The sequence below is a fragment of the Protomyctophum parallelum genome, assembly GCF_964188405.1.
Source record: "Protomyctophum parallelum genome assembly, chromosome: 10".
NCBI classification, from domain to species: Eukaryota; Metazoa; Chordata; class Actinopteri; order Myctophiformes; family Myctophidae; genus Protomyctophum; species Protomyctophum parallelum.
Window position 1 is genome coordinate 42,356,615 of NC_139704.1, and position 18,768 is coordinate 42,375,382.

Below are 18,768 nucleotides of genomic sequence, written 5' to 3' on the forward strand. Positions count from 1 at the left end.
TTCTCTCCTTCAGACAATTTATGTTCATCTATTCTCTCTCTCTCCCTCTCTCTCTCTCTCTCTCTCTCTCTCTCTCTCCCTCTCTCTCTCTCATATACTCTTGGCAGTTACATAATCCTTTCTTTCCTACCCAACATCAAAGCTGCTGAGTTGCCGCAGCTCTCTGCCCTCAGATGTATTTATTTTGCCTCTAATTTTAGGCTTTTGTTGCACTGGGTTGAGACAGGCCAATTCATCAGTGCTTAAATGAGTGAGGTGCTTAAGCCTTTTGTCTGCGGAGAGCTCAGCCATTGTGGGATGCTGTGCAGGGAGGCAGCTCCGTTGTTGCATTAATTAGTCTAATACCTAACCCGCTTTGCTTTCTCGCATGAGTTTAAATTGACAGCATCTCTCCCCTGTGGTAAACAACCTTTTGTGTGCGTGCATGTGCATGCCTGTGTGCTTGCATTCGTGTGTAGTGCACTTGATTGTGCACATTGTTTTTTTGTAAATGGTGCATTTATTGTGCATATATTCACTCACTCACTCACACACACACACACACACACACACACACACACACACACACACACACACACACACACACACACACACGCACACACACACACACACACACACCGATGGCAGAGGAAACCATGCAAGACACCAACATACTCATCGGGAGCAATTAGGGGTTCAGTGTCTTGCTCGAGGACACTTTGACAGTACTCTGGGGAGCGTGTGATCGAACTGGGAACCTTCCGGTTCCCAAGCGGCCACTGTACGTCCCGCTGTACCCCCCCCCCCCCCCCCCCCCCCACACACACACACACACACACACACACACACACACACACAGCCACACACACATACACACAGAGAGAACCAGACAGATGCACTCAAAGTCTGACTTTATAATAACCGTGATCAGAATCATCACTAAAATGTTTGCATAAACCCATCATCCCCCCGAGTTACCGAGCCATCCTCCTATAGCCACTCTGCCCGCCTCCAACTGGCTCTGACTCTTAAGTCTGAATCAGCATTATGTCAACATCACTGAAATGTATTGCGAACGAGTCGATAGCCTTGTCTGCACATTTCATTTTTACTTTGTACGACATTAAGTGAATTATTTGTCTACACAGCACTGCTTAGTATCAGACAGTCTCCTATCATAACAGGCACAATGCAGCATCAAATCTATGTTCTCCTCCGATGGCCACATCTTTCTGTTCTCCCTCTGAAGGCTAAACTCGTGACTACTAGAGGTAGTAGCAGTGTTATTATTCTCGATCTGTGTACAAAAAAGGCCTCATAACCACACCTCTTAAGCCAAGGCCACCAGTCTCACATCTGCTGTTGAAATTCTGCTCTCCTCTGTTCCCAAGTGTCATTCTAGTACCCTTGGAATTAACCCCCCCACCCCCCTTCTCATCCATCTCGCTAACAGGCTCAGTGGCTCACAGCCTCTAATTGTCCCTCTAAAAGTCAATAAGGGCTCTGCAGCGACCACAATCCTTGAATTACCTCACATTTCCCACTTTAAAGAACTGTGGAGAATGACTATGTTCAGTACGACAGAGACTCGAGATTGAGTCTTTTTTTCACCCCCTTTTTATGGGGGGGGCGTATTAGTTCAAGAGCAGCAAATGAGTCGGGTAATTGTATTATAAAGAAAATGTGCTTGTCATTGGGATAGAGGACGTGTTCTCCATCAAAAGGACAGGCGAGTCCTCCGTATATGAAGAATTTCCAGCAAGCAGAGACTCCTAATGTCTCTCAAGAGATCTCTCGGAAACACAAACACACACACACACACATGTACGTATATCACCTAAATGGTTGTTCCAGCTCCGGCTAGAGACGGTGTCTCAGCCTTGATGTGCACAACACAAGCCACACCCTTTGAAGTTGTTCCCATGACATTGCATCTGAAATCATTGTATGTTGTCAGCCGAGCACAGCACACAGATGGAGAAAAAAACCTTTATGAAGGACAAACAACACCCAAGTAATGGACTGTTTGTGACGATGCAGAATGGCAAGTGCATGAGGTGTTTCAAAGCCCAGGGATCAAGTCTCAGAATGTATTCCCTGAGGACCTGAATGAATTAATTCATTAATTACATTTAGCTCACACAGTTACTTGCACTATTGCACATATCGTAGCTGTTGGGCAGAAACCTCTTATCTCCATATTTTTTTTTCTTTTCGTAAATTAATGCCCTTGTACTACTTTTGTGTGACACTCTTGTATGATGAATGAAGTAGGGCCTACTTCATCATACAACAGTGTCACACAAAAGTAGTGAGAATAGCAGATCTACAAGCTCACGCCTCGTATTGCGACGATCGGCTATTTTCACTATTTCAAAATGTTTTTAAAATTAAACAAATTTTACAGTTTTGGACATAAAAGGTTTCCACCTGACAGCATTATGACCAGCACTTATATCTATCTATCTATAAATGCACCAAGTCTCTGTGTGTATGTGTACATACATCTGTAATCCACGCAACTCGAGAATCCTTCGCCCCACTGACTTCAAATTCGACACACGTTCCACACCCCCACAGGGAGTGCAGTGCCCGGTGTCGAGTCCGTCGGATAGCCAGTTAACCAGCACAAAAGCCTCTGCCCGGGCTCTGGACCTGATCACCTGGCCTGTTCTAACATCACAATGCTGTTCTAACATCCACATAGACTCCATATTTGGGCTTAATAATAATAGTAATAATAACTTTATTGTCCCCGAAGGGTATTCGTCTTCACATTCGTCTGTTCAAACACCCACATCAAAAACAACACAGAGCACATAACACCAAGACGATACAAAAACATGAGGTCCCCACAGTATACAGAACCATCCTATCGGCGAGGCAGTTTGTTTAATGGCGCGATGGCTGAGGGAACAACACCCCTACAAAAACTGACCTTTTTCCATGGCAAGGTTCTGTATCTTTGTCCAGATGGCATGAGGCTAAAGAAGCGACACAGGGGATGATCAGTGTCATTTGATATCGAAAGTGCTAGCCGTGTGATGGCCTTATTGTTCATATCGGAAAGTGTGGGTGTAGGGAGTCCGATGATCTTGGAAGCAATACGGGGAATACTAAAAAGTTTGTTCCTGTTGGGCATGGACAGTATGGTGTAGAAACATGCAGAACAGTACAACATGGGCATGCCTGACAAAGAACTCCATATATGGGCATAAAAGAGACACAGACATAATGGGCACTGGGGCATTCATTTCCAACTCGCATCGTTCCAAGTAGGGACAGTACCCAACAGGTACCCCGCTACATTATAAATGTTGTTATTCAGTTGTCATACATGATTATAAACATTTATAATAAGTGTTATCTATTGCCTTATAAGTGCTGCGGGTTCAAACTAACCCGTGCTGCGGGTAAAAAATCACCCCTGGCGTCTGGACGCGTGTGGTTAGGGTTAGGTTAGGGTTTTGGGCAGGCCGGGTGTCGGACTCATGACTGTAGGACTGTTGGTAGCAGGAAAGGTGCAATTCTGGGGAAATTACACCATTGTGTGGTTGGCTCGATGGTACATGCATGGTGCCTTTGGAAATATAGGCCCCTCCCACTGATTTAGCTAGCCAATTACAATGTCAAGTCACCCCTGTGATCATGTGTAAGTAATTAGGTAGGGATTTATCCCCAAAAAGCATGTTTTTGCAACAAACGTTTCTCATTTGCGGCGACCCCTATGGATGAAAATGGAATGGCTTTTGGCTCTGTTTGTTAAACCACACTCGACACGTGATTAAAATTTGGGGTGGATTGGACATTCCGTTTGTGATTTATGGCATTTTTTGTAAAATAGGCCCCTCCCACTAACTTTGGGAGGTGATTACAGACAAACGATACGGACTATGGAAATGCTGCCTGTGGTGGTTTAATCAGATAGGTCCAGAGATGTGTGCCGAACTTTGTGAGATTTAGACTAAATCTGTTGGTTGAAGAAAAATGCCGGAAAATCTATCCTGACGCAAATGGGCGTGGCGATCTACGTACGGTTCTAGAGTTATAAGGCGAAATGTAAAGTGGGCTGTTATAGCGCCACCATGAGGCTGACTGATAATTAACTTTAATAATTATTAGGAACCTCCCCGACAAGTGTTGTAACTGTAGCCCTTATGCCGGTTTCTGAGAGAAAAACACTCAGGGGGAATTTAATTCACGAATACATTTGATTCACTAATACATTTAATTAACAGAGTTAAATTTGTTAAATTGAAAAAAGGGCTACGTTAATTCAGAGCGATTGGTGCAGCCAAGTGAGGAGCAGCGACAGTGTTTCAGACATTCAGACAGACATTACATTATTCATTTCCTTGTTGAATTGATTGCCTTTAAATTCAACTAATACAACTTGCTTGAATCTCTTGAAATGGAGTTTACCTTAACCCATTCTGAACGGGCACCCATTTTGGTGTCAGCATCATGTTATGCTTTAGCTATTTAAAAATAGCAGATCTACAAGCTCATATCGCGCCACCGAGTGGCGCGATACGAGCTTGTAGGTCTGCTATTTTTGAAAAATCGAAGAGCAACTGACATTTTTATAGAATCTGATCTCAGGTCAGAACGGGTTCATCAGACCAGTGTGTGTCCAGTGGAAAACCTCGTATGAATCTGATCTCAGGTCAGAATGGGTTAATTATTTTTTTAAAGGTCTTCAGAACAGAAAGAAAAGGTGTAATGTTGGCCACCTGCCCCTCTCCCTACGATAGGTCAGTTCTACTGGGATTTGGTCAGGAACCGCTGTGAAATGTGCCATGCTGACTAGAGCAGTGCACTTCACATCAAATGAGAGCGAGTCTGGACGGCACGAGTACAGTGTAAAATCCTCTCTCTCTCTCTCTCTCTCTTGGTTGCCTATTGATTTTCCTCTTATCTAAAGTAGAAGTTGTTGTTCAAAGTTGCTTGCTCGAGTCAGAAATGACTTGGCCTCTTTGACTCCATTCCTGGTAGCATGCCCAGATTGATCATTTTACATTCAACCCACAACCCGATGGCAAACAAAGATACCCAAAGATGCTTGCGCATACAACTACAGTCAGAATTTACTTTTCAGTAATGAGTTTTCGTGAGGCTTCGGTGGCGCCCATCTGGGACAGATACCTTTTTGTGTATGGGGTCATTTGAGGGCACAGCGGAGAAAAAAAAAGAAAGGGGGAGATAGTCTGTTTTGAAACTTTCCCCATGGGGGCTATTCGAGGTCTAATCATCTTTTTGATCCGCTCGTGTTTATTTGAAGTTTTGACTGATGTTGTGTTCGGAGCACAGTGCCGAGGAGGAGGGGGCAGCAACCCCACCCAGCTGTTGTCATTCTGGATGCAGTGTGTGCTACAGGCTCGGATTGACGGAGCACCTCGGGGCATTAAAGACATGCCATGAGTGTGTGCGAGACATCATATTTATTGTATTGCCAGCACTCAAATCATTATCCCCTTGGCAAGAACAAGCGCAGCTTGATTTAAAATGTCTCGTGTCTAAGCCGCTGTTCAGATGCATATTAATAGTATTATCCAAGTGCTATCTGTTTCACAGTTTGATTTCATGGTTGCCGTAATGGGTACACTTGGGTAATACAGAATCCATCTCATTTGAGCCCAGGGCGAGCTTGAATCATATTTAAATAAAACTAGGAGGGGAGTTTAATCACAACAACCATGGCTTCAGTTTGATTGATTTGAATTTGATTGAATTCTTTAACAAGTTTGTTAACAGTACAGGTACTCAATTCATCAGTTTATTTTTAAAGTCTGAATGGTGTCTTTGGGTGAAAGTATGTAGTACTTGTAGGGTGTCAAAGTTTGTGGAAGATACCGAATATACTATCTAAATATACTATACAAATAGTGTGCTCACTGATGCGTGCCCACAATCATCTTATCCTTAGTGTGACAACATAGTACACACTGTCTCCCAATAACCTGTCTATTGTTTCCACAGTAATGATGCGATGACAGTCCTTCCAGAAAGTGAGAGACATGAGACAAGACAGGGATCTGATACGAACCAGCGGCATGCTCTCTAGTATCATAATAGGGCTGGGCAATATGGACAAAATAATGCTTTTGACCAAATACCTTGATATCGATATTGTGACTATATTGTGCAGATGACTAATGATTAATGCCTACAGTATATAATAACTAAGTGGCTAAAGGCAAATAATGGAGCAACAGTTAATTTTGATAAATTGCCCATCACTAGTAGCATATGGTCTGTGCACTAATTGGCTAAGCCACCAAGCACCCTTTTACCGTATTAATATAAATAATTTTGTGTTTTCAGATTTAGCTTGAATAGTATCTGATCTGACTTGCACTTGACCTGTCCATTTCATCTTGCACGCACGCACGCATGCGCACGCACGCACGCACAAACTCCTCCATGAATGATTATCCAGACATCTCAGTGTTAGTAGCCTAAGTCCTGCCAGTGTGAAATGTCATTTAGCCTGGAACAACACTGTAACAAAGACACTTGCTGTATGAGAGGAGAGAAAGAGAGCAGTAAAGACGTAGAATGTCAAACAAACAATCCATTGTAGACTGGAGCGGCATGTAAAATGACATCTACAGTAAATAATACAGCCTCGTCAAAAAAGTTAAATAGTCCAATAATGACACATAACGTACATCTTCCAAACAAAAATATTGGTCAGGCTCTAGTCGAATGCTCTTTAACTCCTTCCCTGCTAAGGGTGTGATTGGACGAGATATAAATATGGTCGTAGATCGCCTAGGGAGAGATCGGACGAGATAAGGGTTTATAATGTTTAATAATGATTTATACCGGTATCGTTTTACATCGTCACCAGGCAGCGCTTCGCTTCCCCGTTGGCAACGTCATTGATTTTTTTCCATCATCGAGTCCAGAGCTAGCGGCGAAATAGGTTTACAGATATGAAAGGACAGGAGAAGAGAGGCTCAGAGTGGAGGAGAAGGAGACAGAAAACCAGGTTAAATAAGAAGTGAGAGAAGAGGAAGCTTCTGACTAAGAGATGAGTCTCATGATGCATAGATTGATACACCAAGGACTGAAGAACTTTATCTTTAAAGGGGTATTAAGTCAATCTTGTAGTTTGTTTCCCTGTACAAGTTGAAACTGCAAACGGGGTTAAAACATGGCTGGCTAAGAAGCAACACAGCTGCAATAATGGGTGTGTTAGATATACAGTGTTCCCAGAGCCTTGGGTTTGCCGTGCAATAGACCGTATTAAACAGTATTGTCAATGCCTATTGGCACGCCTGAGGCTTAAATCTAACACACCCATTATTAATTGTATTAGCTGCAGCGGTGATGCTTACATCACAGTGTACCAGACCTTATGTAGCCTGCCATGTTTATACTCTGCTTTAGTTTTTAACCTGAACCGGAAAAGTAACTGCAAAATGATGTCTAGGGTTTCATCCCCCTTTGTTGTTTTTATTTAAGTTATTTGTTATTATTCTTTCTATAAGTAAGTCTGGAGCCTTGAGTGCCACTCAATTCGTATAAGAAAACGTAGACATTCAGTGAGGGCAAATTTCTGGGTCCGAGTCTAGTCTAGCCCTGGCAATTTATTTTCATTTTTATGCTCGAGCACGAAATTGCCTTGAAAAATAATGCTTTGAACTATTGATTTATTCCTACTTTGCTTTCGGGTCTGCTTTGAATTATTTGACAAATAGCAACCCAGTAGTAATCAAACTATAACTGCATATTTTGAGTCTGTAATGAGACAATCTTTTCATAGCAGACTCCATTATGGTGTATACTTGATACATCTTTCTTCAGCATGCGTCGTGACTCTCTGGCTCTTTGTGTGTTGAATGATAGCTGTGCCACTCTCATCTCTCCCCCCAGCTGTGTTGTGAGAGCGCTTGTACCGTAAGCAGTGGATTGCATATGGCCACACACATAATAATGGTAAAAATAATCATTTTGTCCACAAGCATAAATCCATTGCAAATAAAAAACGCTTTCTATTAAGCTCATAATGCATTATAACCATAACACATAACATATTTTATAATGACTTATACGTATAATAAGTGATAATAAGTACAATACTTCATAACTGCTGGACACAGCTGCACACATTTTGTTGTTGCAAGAATAATAGTGTATTATATATATCTATCTATAAATGCACCAAGTCTCTGTGTGTACATACGTAACTCGAGAACCGTTTGCCCCACAGACACACGTGTTCCACACATATTATTATCACACATATTAAGTTGTAAAGATATAGATGTGGCGATATGCACATATCATGTGTATACTACACCTAGTATACAATGCAGTGCTACTTAAGAGCTGGGTGTGCAAAAGACAACATAACAAATGTCCAGGTGCATCCTGTGTGCATTATAGACATAATGCATTATAGACATGGGCTTCATGGAAAGCACCAATCCAGGCTTCACAGTAAGCACTAATCTGTAATCAGTAGGTTTTTATCCTGCGATCTGCCAGTTAGATTTAGAGATAACTGGTGTGCAAATTTGACGTTTTGGCCTGAGGATGGTGCTAGAGGAAAGGTCCTGGGGTCACTCACATGTAGTGTGACGTAGTGTGAAGCATGAATGTACTGTGCAAGTACTGCCATGGCAATGACGTGCACGTGGCCCGAGGGCGGGACCTTCTGGGAGCACAGGGCTTAAAGTTCTCTGAGGATTTCATAGGGACCATTTATTTATGAGATCAGTGTAGCGATGCCCCTGGTGTGAATGGCATGACCGAAGCAGTCACAACGCAGCAGGCTTGCTACTGTATGCTAGTCAAGTGATCTGAGGGGCGACAAAATGTGCCAAGCCTATCCCAATAAGTTGCTGCTAAATGACGACAGAGCGACCGTGTGTGCCCGTCCACTCCTCAGGGATCAAGCAGCCCCTCTTCCCCGCCTCATATCAGCCTGCCCTGGTCTAGCAGTGAAAAGTGTTATTAGGACCAACGGCCAACATTAGGACAAATCAAAGTTATCAAACGGATAACGCATGAGGAAACGAGGAAACCTTTGTGGAGATCTTGTACAGCTTCCGTTGCATTATGTTGAGTGGTAATTGTTTTCATTTATTTTTAATAATTATTTTAGCGGTGCCGGAGTAGGTTATTTTCCAAAATAATTATTTGAAAATAAATGAAAACATTAGATGAAAAAACACTGCCCCCTCACGCATTAGAAGTTCAATATCAGTCAACAGAAAAAAGGTTTGGTGTTTTCGATGAATCTATCATGGTTAAAATGGAGTTTGAATTTATCTTTATAATATCTTTTTAACATTTTGGACAAAATAGCCAAACGTCGAGGTGCCCAGAATGTCCTATCCCACTGCCCACCTATCCTGTATCCAATTTTAGTTGCCAAACCAATGGTCAAGCCCTGCCTACAGTAATTATTTCAACATATGAGTATTTTAATTGATTGGCCAAACTAGCAAAATAATACAACAGAACTTCAAAAGCTACTGCTATAAAATAAAGCAAGGATGGGCACACACATTCAGTAAAGGCAACTTTTGGAAAACACCATTGTACCAGCAAACTCTCCTGGCTCTCCTGACTGTGCATATGAATATGAATATTAAACCGACACTTTTAGCGAAATGAGCTCACTACATGAGACTGATTCAACAAGTGATTACATCTGATATTGCCTGCATAATTATGATCGTGTGGAGATCAATTATTAATTGATAAACACTCGTAACATATTAAGGGAAATATATTAGGCTACAATATTACAGATGGGCACACACATTCAGTAAAGGCAACTTTGGGAAAACACCATTTTACCACCCCAAAAATTGGTGTGCTGCGCACGCCGTGTCATTAATTTATGATTTATTTTTCGCTTACACTGACTTTTATCCCTGTCTAGGGACGGGGGTAGACCGATCAAGGTTTTTTTGCTCCTAGGAGCATGAAGGTGCACAGCAAATGTCATGGCAATCTAGCCAGCAGCGTATGAGATATTGTTGTTTGGAAACAAAGTGGTGGTTGGATGGAAGGACATCACCATCCAGCTGTGCCACTAGGGAAGCGACGAAACTTTATTTTCATAATGTTACTTAAAAGAATGCTCTAGTGCTAGGCAGGGATTGGTTAAACAATGTATAAAGTAAATATGAAAGGTTAAACTACCGGTAATCATATTCATCCATGTACACTACAGTATGTATTGCAAAGTGTGGCTGAATCTGTTACAGCTAAAGTACCCCAGCACTTGCCATTGTGATTTATCGAATGGCACAGTAGATGCTATTTCAATCGGAAACCTTACCCATACAACGTTTTTTTGTATGAAATGTACGTTTAGATATGCATGGAATGTCAAATGTGAAGATGTCACATACTTGTGATGCCCAACGCTTGTAGCTGCTACAAATCTACAATCCAATTTGAGCTGGCTGCAACTGCAGCAACACTTTTTTTTCTTCATACAATTCCTGCTTGTAATAGTAACAGACTCTTTCCATCAGTCGGTCCTCTTTTCCTTTTAACGACTTTAAGACATAATATATATTTTCCTTTATGTTTGTCTCTGTTTATAATATTCCTACAGGTGCTAGGATGCCTTTCTATTAATACTTTAAGTGAATGTTTCCTTTAATGTGTATGGTTTCTCTCCAGGACATCCTGAACAACCTGGACCCCCCTGGACCTGACGAGCTAGACGATGATGACCTCATGTTAGACGTGGATCTGCCAGAGGACAGCTCACTGCACCTCAGTCAGTGTACACACACACACACACACACACACACACACAGACACACACAGACACACACACGGAAATACTTTTAATTCTATGTCTGTCACACACAGGTGCCGCGGTACATTAATATCAGAGGACCTGATTTAAATTCTCCTCCTAGTTACACCATGGCCATGGGAAATGCTTGATACTGATTGGCTGGAGGGTACCATTATTTTCGTATAATCGGACACCTCCAGCAAAACTGTTTGATCATTATTGTAAATTAATGCATTAGCAAGTCCTGAGCATTACATATCCTTCCACAGCCTTCTGTGGCACATAGAGGCTTGAATAAATGGAATTTCTGCCTTGCCTCGGGTGTATCGTTGCCTTTGCATCATCCATTAAAATCTTTTAATGGACACCTCTGTGCATATCATGCGGCCTTGCTTATTTCATATTTCTGTGCAGATGACTTATTACATTACAGCGCCATCACTGCCACACAGCTAGTTGTGAATGGCAGTGGTATTGCTGAATTCGTAAGTATTCTACCAGTTGTTATACATGCACAGTACGTATTCACCTCTCACCTAGTCTCCTAGTAGTACTGCGGGCCCAGAGACAAGATATGTTTTACAGGTAGATCTGATTGTTTGGATAAAACAATCTCTCTCTCTCTCTCTCTCTCTCTCTCCCTCCCTCTCCTGGCCTCTCTTCACACTCCATGCACTCTAGCTATGGGTGAGTTCATATAAAAGGGGCTGTGTGTGCATCATATAAACATGAACAATTCTACTGGCAGCAGAGCGACATATTTCACAAACCAAGAACAAACAAAATCATATTAGGCAAATATGAACAAAACACATACGCCAAGCTAAAAGCAAGACCGTCGGCAGCTGCCAAATGCAGGAAGTACAGCTGGCAAAAATCACCCACGGCATACAAGTTTTATAAAATCACAGCGTATATAGTCCAATGGGTGGTGCTTGATCAAGGATCCAAGTCTAGCATGCCAGTCTTTTGTGACATAATACTATGACTGTATCTGGTCACGGTTTCAGCCCAATTACTTCCATTATAAATGTATTAAGTGGAATGAGTTGTTGTGGAATGGCCTCGGCCTCAGAGTAGCCTAAGTCTCGGAGCTCTAGAAACTAGTGTGCGGATGTTTTTCCTCCTCTTTGACAATCAATTGGAGACATTTATACACTGTACACATGCACACCTCTGTGCACATACACAGTCTCTGGTGAAATGTGCATGCCACTTCCAAAATGGTCACCTCTCTACAGACCTCAACAACAACATCCGGTGTATTAGCTGTGACTTCTGAAAAGCATTATTGCCCATGAATATGGCAGTTGAAACACATAAGTGCTTTTTTTGGCAGATCATATTAACTTATGTCCTTAGCTAATAGGTCAACAATTCTGTCATGCCTAGCAATGTACATTCCCTTATTTATAGGATCCATTCAGAATATGACGCACCACGAGACAGCATGACCACAATTAGTCCATGCTTGTTGACTTTTTAGATGTTAGATATGCTGTTTACTTGTAGAAAGATAGCTAAGTATGTTTTTAGATGGCAGGTCCATCTCCTTGCTTACTCTTACTTTTTTCTACTACATATTGTTTTCTTAGTAGTTTTAATCCCCCAGTTCTTGGCTGACAATGTTTCATTGTCACTTAATCCAACCTTACACTTGTTCTAAGTTGTTCCGGTTGTGTTGTCAATTAAACAATGTAATTCTTATCATTAGCATTCAAGCTCACAACACTGCCATTTTCTCTAGACTAATGTGGTACATTAGTCTAGAGAAAATGGCTGTGGGAATTTAATACGCGTTTGTCATTGAACTAGCATGACCGTTTGTCCTTTTTATGTATTGGAAAACCAGCCATTACCACATCACACTTTGTGATTACTGCTGATGAGGCTATTGCGAATCTATCTGTAAGATTTGCTAAAAGGCTAAAATGACTTATCTTATAAATGCTTGGTCACAGTGTGTGTGTGTGTGTGTGTGTGTGTGTGTGTGTGTGTGTGTGTGTGTGTGTGTGTGTGTGTGTGTGTGTGTGTGTGTGTGTGTGTGTGTGTGTGTGTGTGTGTGTGTGTGTGTGTGTGTGTGTGTGTGTGTGTGTGTGTGTGTGTGTGTGTGTGTGCGTGCGTGCGTGCATGTAGGTATTTTTATGTGTGTTTACGTGTGTGTGTGTTAGAGGTGAGCCTTACACACTCTTTATTGTGCACTTACAGTGTTGTGCCATACCTAAATTATTGCGTGCAACAGGAACAGCTATAAGGGTTCTCTAAAAAGGATATGCACACTACAAAAAAGAGCAATAAGGATAAATCACAATGTTGGGTATCTTAGTTTAGTTTAGTTTATTTGCACAATAAAACGGTACAAAAAAAGGTAATCAATGAAAGAGAAGTGTGTACAGGTGAGAAAAGAAACCCAGGGAGGGCTTATATGTGATTCTCACCAAAGATAATATACAAATAGTAATATACAAATAGTAAGGAGACAAAGTAATCAAACATAGGTATGGAAAATAACAAAAACTAAAACAAATACATTATTTACACTTGCACAATGCATTGTTTCTATAGTCACAGATTAAAACATTCATGGACCTTGTCAATTTTAAATCTGTTCGGATGATTTTTAAAGCAATGATTTTTTTAAACTTTTGACTACTTTTTTTTAACTTAAAATAGAACATCCCATGGTGCATCCATGACCTGGGATGTTCTATCCTTAAACATTTTCATTGGGCGTATCCTCAGTGATGTATCCCAAGGTCATCAGGGTTTTGGGTCTTGCAACATCATACCCCTCACTCGGGTGACCCAGCCGGGGTGATCAAGTCCCGACTTACGTCCCAGTAGCTACCCACGATCAGTCCCATTAGGGAAAGACCAGGGCCACACAATCCGCCACTCCAGAACTACTCTGCCGGGATTGGGAGGTCTGGCGCGTGAAAGGACTAGGCTCTGTGGGTTGACTCCTGTCCAGGCCCCTCCTACGTCTCACCAGGTCCACTCCTGCTCTCTCACCAGGTGCAGCCAGGACCTGTGCGTTGCACAGCACCAGACACTAAATTCAGGAGCGGCGGATTCTTAAGCCGCAATGGTTCAAGATAAGAGGGAATAAAGAAGAGGGAAAGTATGACCTAAGAAGGAAGGAAGATTGACTGCAGCCTTTTGTCCGCACTACTCAAAAAAAGTATGCACATTTTGGTCTGCAGGGTTACTCTATGGAATGAACCTGAGGAAGAGATAAAACAAAGCAATAGTATAGCATAGTTTAAACATCTACAGTATATAAAAAAAAGCATTTACACTGAGGAATGAGGAGGCAAAAGGTCTGTGAGGGAGTTGAAGTATTAATGTACAGTAGGCCTATGTGTAATTTTGGTTCTTCTATTTGTTTTCTTTTTAATATATATTTTTCTCTTTTTGTGATTTTGTGAATATAAGACTGTTCTGAAGGGGTAGGAAATTATAAGCATTAGGTTCTTCCTGCTCCTTTTCGAACACACTTATGATCTATTGTCTATTGACATTTTTTTAAATATATTTTGTATCTTTACTTTTATTGTTTTATTGTGACTTGTTTATTGTATGGTGTTCGAAACACAATAGAAAGAAAGAAAGAAAGAAAGAAAGAGGGGTGCACGATTCAATTTGATTAAGATTCACCAGGTTTCGATTCGTTTCTACGATGCATCTCGATGCATCACACATTTCTATATTACTGCACAACATGGCACATTGTGTGTGTGTGTGTGTGTGTGAGTGTGTGTGTGTGTGTGTGTGTGTGTGTGTGTGTGTGTGTGTGTGTGTGTGTGTGTGTGGATGTTTAGAAATAACATGTACTGACCTTACCTGACATTATGATGGATTCTGGGAAGCAGAGTTTCCACTTACATTTTCAGCATTGTGAAAGTGCCATACATGGGTAAGGTACACTGATTTAATTTACAACCTCTCAGCCTGCAGACAAGGCTCCAGTTATGAGAACAACATGCACTTGGTCAAATGAAGCAAATGGTCACTCGCATGCACGTGCGCACGCACATACACATTACATTATTCATGCTGGTTGTGTCTGCGTGAACAGTGATGTCCTTGTTTTCTTGCTACTGACGGTGACGCTAGCGTGTGTCATTGCTCGTGTCAGATGGAAGAAGACTGGAATGTTCACTTCCAAGGAATGTGAATCTGACCGATGTCCCTCCCTACGCCTTTTTTGGAAGGAGGCTGTATTTATAGCTCCGTTACAGGGCTCGAGGTCTGACTAAGGAGGGAGGGAGGGAAAGAGAGAGGGAGAGGCAGACAGAGAGGCAGACAGAGAGAGGAGTGGACTAGTCAGACTCAACCCACGGGACAGGCCCAGAGAGGAAGGGGAGACAACCTTAGACACTCCTTCCTTCCCATGAACACCCTGGTTCTGCCAGCAAGCAGGAAGAGCGAACCGAGATAGAAGAAAGTGGAAGGGGCCTTATTTTCAGTATTTTCATCCAGGCGGCCGGGTCCCGTGACAGGACAGAGGGACCCAGCCCCCTCCCCCGTTACCCTCCTCGCCTCCGCCAGTCCCCTGGGCCCAGCTCGCTCTCCCTCACCACCAGCTCTGGTTCCCAGGGAGTTCCCAGAAAAACAGGCCTGTCAACAAACACAGGGCCAAGCAGGGCGGGAGCTGGGTTTACTGACTCTCCCCCTATCTCTCTCTCTCTCTCCCCTGGCCCTTTAAGTCTTCACCAGCTGACTGGACAAGATGTCTTCCCTCTCACGTCTCTAACTTTTTCAAACTTTTGGGGGCTTTATATTACTTTATCATTATTGCTTTTTTTTGTCCATTTTCATTTGGATTATTTATTATTCCTCTTGTAGACTTCTTTCGGTTATACTTTTGACAGCAGTCTTGTTTTTTTTCCGAGGGATCAGGGTTTGTTGGAATGTAACGGGCCGGTTGGGAGCGCGCTGTCTGCTCCGGTGCTATGAGGCGACACTCAGGGTACGGTATTTGTTTAACTGAACCGCTGAATACCTCAGCGCTGTGGCATCTTGTCTTTCTCGCTGTCTCTTTCTCTCTCTCTCTCTCCGTCTGAGAAGAACAAAGACTACGTCATGCTGATAGAAAGTCAAGGGTCCTTTTGATTTCCTGAGGGTCGCGCTCTGTTAGTTGTCAATTTTGTTGCGGTCATGGTTCATTTCACTGCTGTATGGCATTGAGTGTCGCCAAGTACTGTCCTTTTCCCCTCCTTGAAAATGAAATGGCCTGTCACTGTGTGTGTGTGGCCTGTCACTGTGTGTGTGTGTGTGTGTGTGTGTGTGTGTGTGTGTGTGTGTGTGTGTGTGTGTGTGTGTGTGTGTGTGTGTGTGTGTGTGTGTGTGTGTGTGTGTGTGTGTGTGTGTGTGTGTGTGTGTGTGTGTGTGTGTGTGTGTGTGTGTGTGTGTGTGTGTGTGTGTGTGTGTGTGTGTGTGTGCGCGCGTGCATGTATGTGCGTGCACTGTGCATGTATCGGATTGATAGAAATGGATAGTGAGATATGTCAGATCATGATTTATATGTATATAACGGGGAAAGGAATGAATTTGGTGTGTGAAATATGCACGTTATTATTCATTACCACACAGAGTAGAGAATTGACCTACAACTGTCTTATTTAATCTGTGAAAGAAAGTGTTAAAGATAGCATAAGAGAGAGTGAGAGAGAGAAAGAAACATACAGAAACGGTAAGAAAGTTAGACAAATTGTCATTCTCACATGAATATCCTTTTTACCATGATTATTTTTTTATAAAAAAGAACACAAGAGTAACTCAAATGAATTGGACAGCCAACTAGTGCTGCACGATTCTTCACAAAATGAGATTGCATACTAGGTGTCTGAATCTAAATATTGATCTTTTCGATTAGTTGTGCAGCACTACCCCCGAACATTAACAACATGAACCCGATAGCATCCATATTATATAAACTTTATTACAGGCTCGTGGCCCACAGGGTAAGACAGTACATCACAAATAGGAGAATACAAATAAAAATAAATAAAAAAATACAGTACATTTACCCAGCCCAAGAGGTTACTACTCTAGGCGAGGCTCTTATACCAGTGTTCTCTGATGGTAGAAGTGTACCTTACAGAACTACGGCCTGGGTCTGTCAACTGACCAATGAGTCCATTCAGTGAGCGATCCAGCCTGCTCATGAATTTAAATGTCAAGTTCCTCAACAGAGCCATGAAAGTAGTGAGTCCCAATGAACAGAAAAGCCCACTGGCTCTAGTGCTCCTTCTATTCTGCGGGCATGTAATAATAGGCAAACATTCAGCAAAAATAGCAGTTTTAAAAGCGCTCAACGTAGTTAACGCGATGCATTGTGAGCTTGTAGATCTGAGGCATCCCCGTCAACGTTGATATAGGGTTTAAAGTTTGTCCTCAGTCATCATGTCGATGCACTCCTTTGACAAATGAAAGCAAAGACAACTTGTTATAACATACTGGTTGTACTACAGTACCAAGTACCAACCATAGGCATGAAGGTCAAGGCGGGGCTGTGTTTATGTGCATATGGCAGAGCACGAGGGAATCTGTTTACATTCAACACATGTACTGTAGAAGACCACACTCTCTCTGGCTCTCAATACAGCTGTCAATGCACACACACACACACACACACACACACACACACACACACACACACACACACACACACACACACACACACACACACACTCCTTAACCCTGGTTGACTGTCCCCCACATATAGACACTGACGGGATGGCCCAATTGGAGCGCTCGGAGAGGGCTGGGCGACAGGGTCACTGGAGGCGGAAACAGCATCGTTGGAACGGAGCGGACCACTTCCACAACGACAACAGGTTGGTCTAGCCACTTCTCAACAAGGGCTCTCTTCACCTCACAGCCTCTCGTCATATTTTGGAGTGATGCAATTCCAAGTAACAGCTTTGTCCCTATGTGACTATGTCACTGACTCACTGTTACTATGTTTAGAGTACCAATAGGGGTTGCTGTTGCACCACTCGCTTCAGACTAGTCTATTTTTTTTATACTGCAGTGGCTACTTGCCTGATTACTGTTCTAAACATTTCTTTGCAGTTTTAACATTGTCCCGACCATGTATTATAATTATGGAAAACTATTGTAGGTATATAATTATACTGAGTAGTAAAGTACTACTCTGATAACTGCCACCGGGCATATGCAGTTTTATTGTGCGTCAATAATAACTAAGTAAACTAATTTAATACGATATTTTAAGGAATGACGCTGAAGTTTTACCACATGATGCTACTCCAACCTCTCAAAGTGTAGGTCAACAGTTTCCTCATCTGCATCCTCTGAAAATACTCAGAGGACGACGACAATGTTCGTAAAGCTTGACGACGGCATGGATCATGAATCCTGGCTGACATTTCAAAGGAACACTTCTTTCCTCAGACATTTATACATGCAGGGGGTTATTGACAAGCAACGCAGTAACACAACAAAGACAATATGGACCAGACATTCAAACGGATGACATTTTTCAGAACAAGCTCTCTGCTACTTCTTCCCCTACTTTGCATATAGATGTGAAACTTCAACCAGAATGACTGCATTTTTCTGAGAAGTGCCAGTTCTAATGCCTTTATTCAACTCGCTGAGAAGCCAAACGTGGCATTGATGCGTCTCTTTCATCACAAACAGATTGAAGTGATAGGGCATTTTTATTGTTCTGTTTAAGTCAAGATCTCTGCACATTTTCTGCCTGCCCGTCTGTGATTGTCCAAAACGATTGCGAGTAATTGGACTATTTCCACCGGTTTATTTCATTGCTTTTTCATTGGTCTTTTTCAATGCACCTCCAGGCTACAGTCCCAGTCATTCAGGGTCATCAGTGTAGGGGTAATAATACTAGTAAAATCACAAGGCTTATGAAATGTGCTTGGACCTCATGTTCCCTTCTAGGAATTACACATTTATTAGGCCCACCATTCAAATGAGATTGTAGATTTGTGAAAACACTGGTGTTAATGGAAAGTGTCTGT

General features: G+C 42.2%; 1 protein-coding gene across 2 annotated transcripts in view; it reads left to right on the plus strand.

Annotated features, from left to right (window-relative positions):
- ccser2a (coiled-coil serine-rich protein 2a) overlaps positions 1 to 18,768 on the plus strand; it is an 83,545-nt gene that overhangs the window by 33,018 nt on the left and 31,759 nt on the right. For both annotated transcript variants that reach the window (XM_083775747.1, XM_083775746.1), the window contains exons 4-5: positions 10,633 to 10,732; positions 17,487 to 17,598. In XM_083775747.1, the coding sequence (XP_083631873.1) occupies positions 10,633 to 10,732; positions 17,487 to 17,598 (212 nt within the window). The remainder of the gene's footprint in view (positions 1 to 10,632; positions 10,733 to 17,486; positions 17,599 to 18,768) is intronic.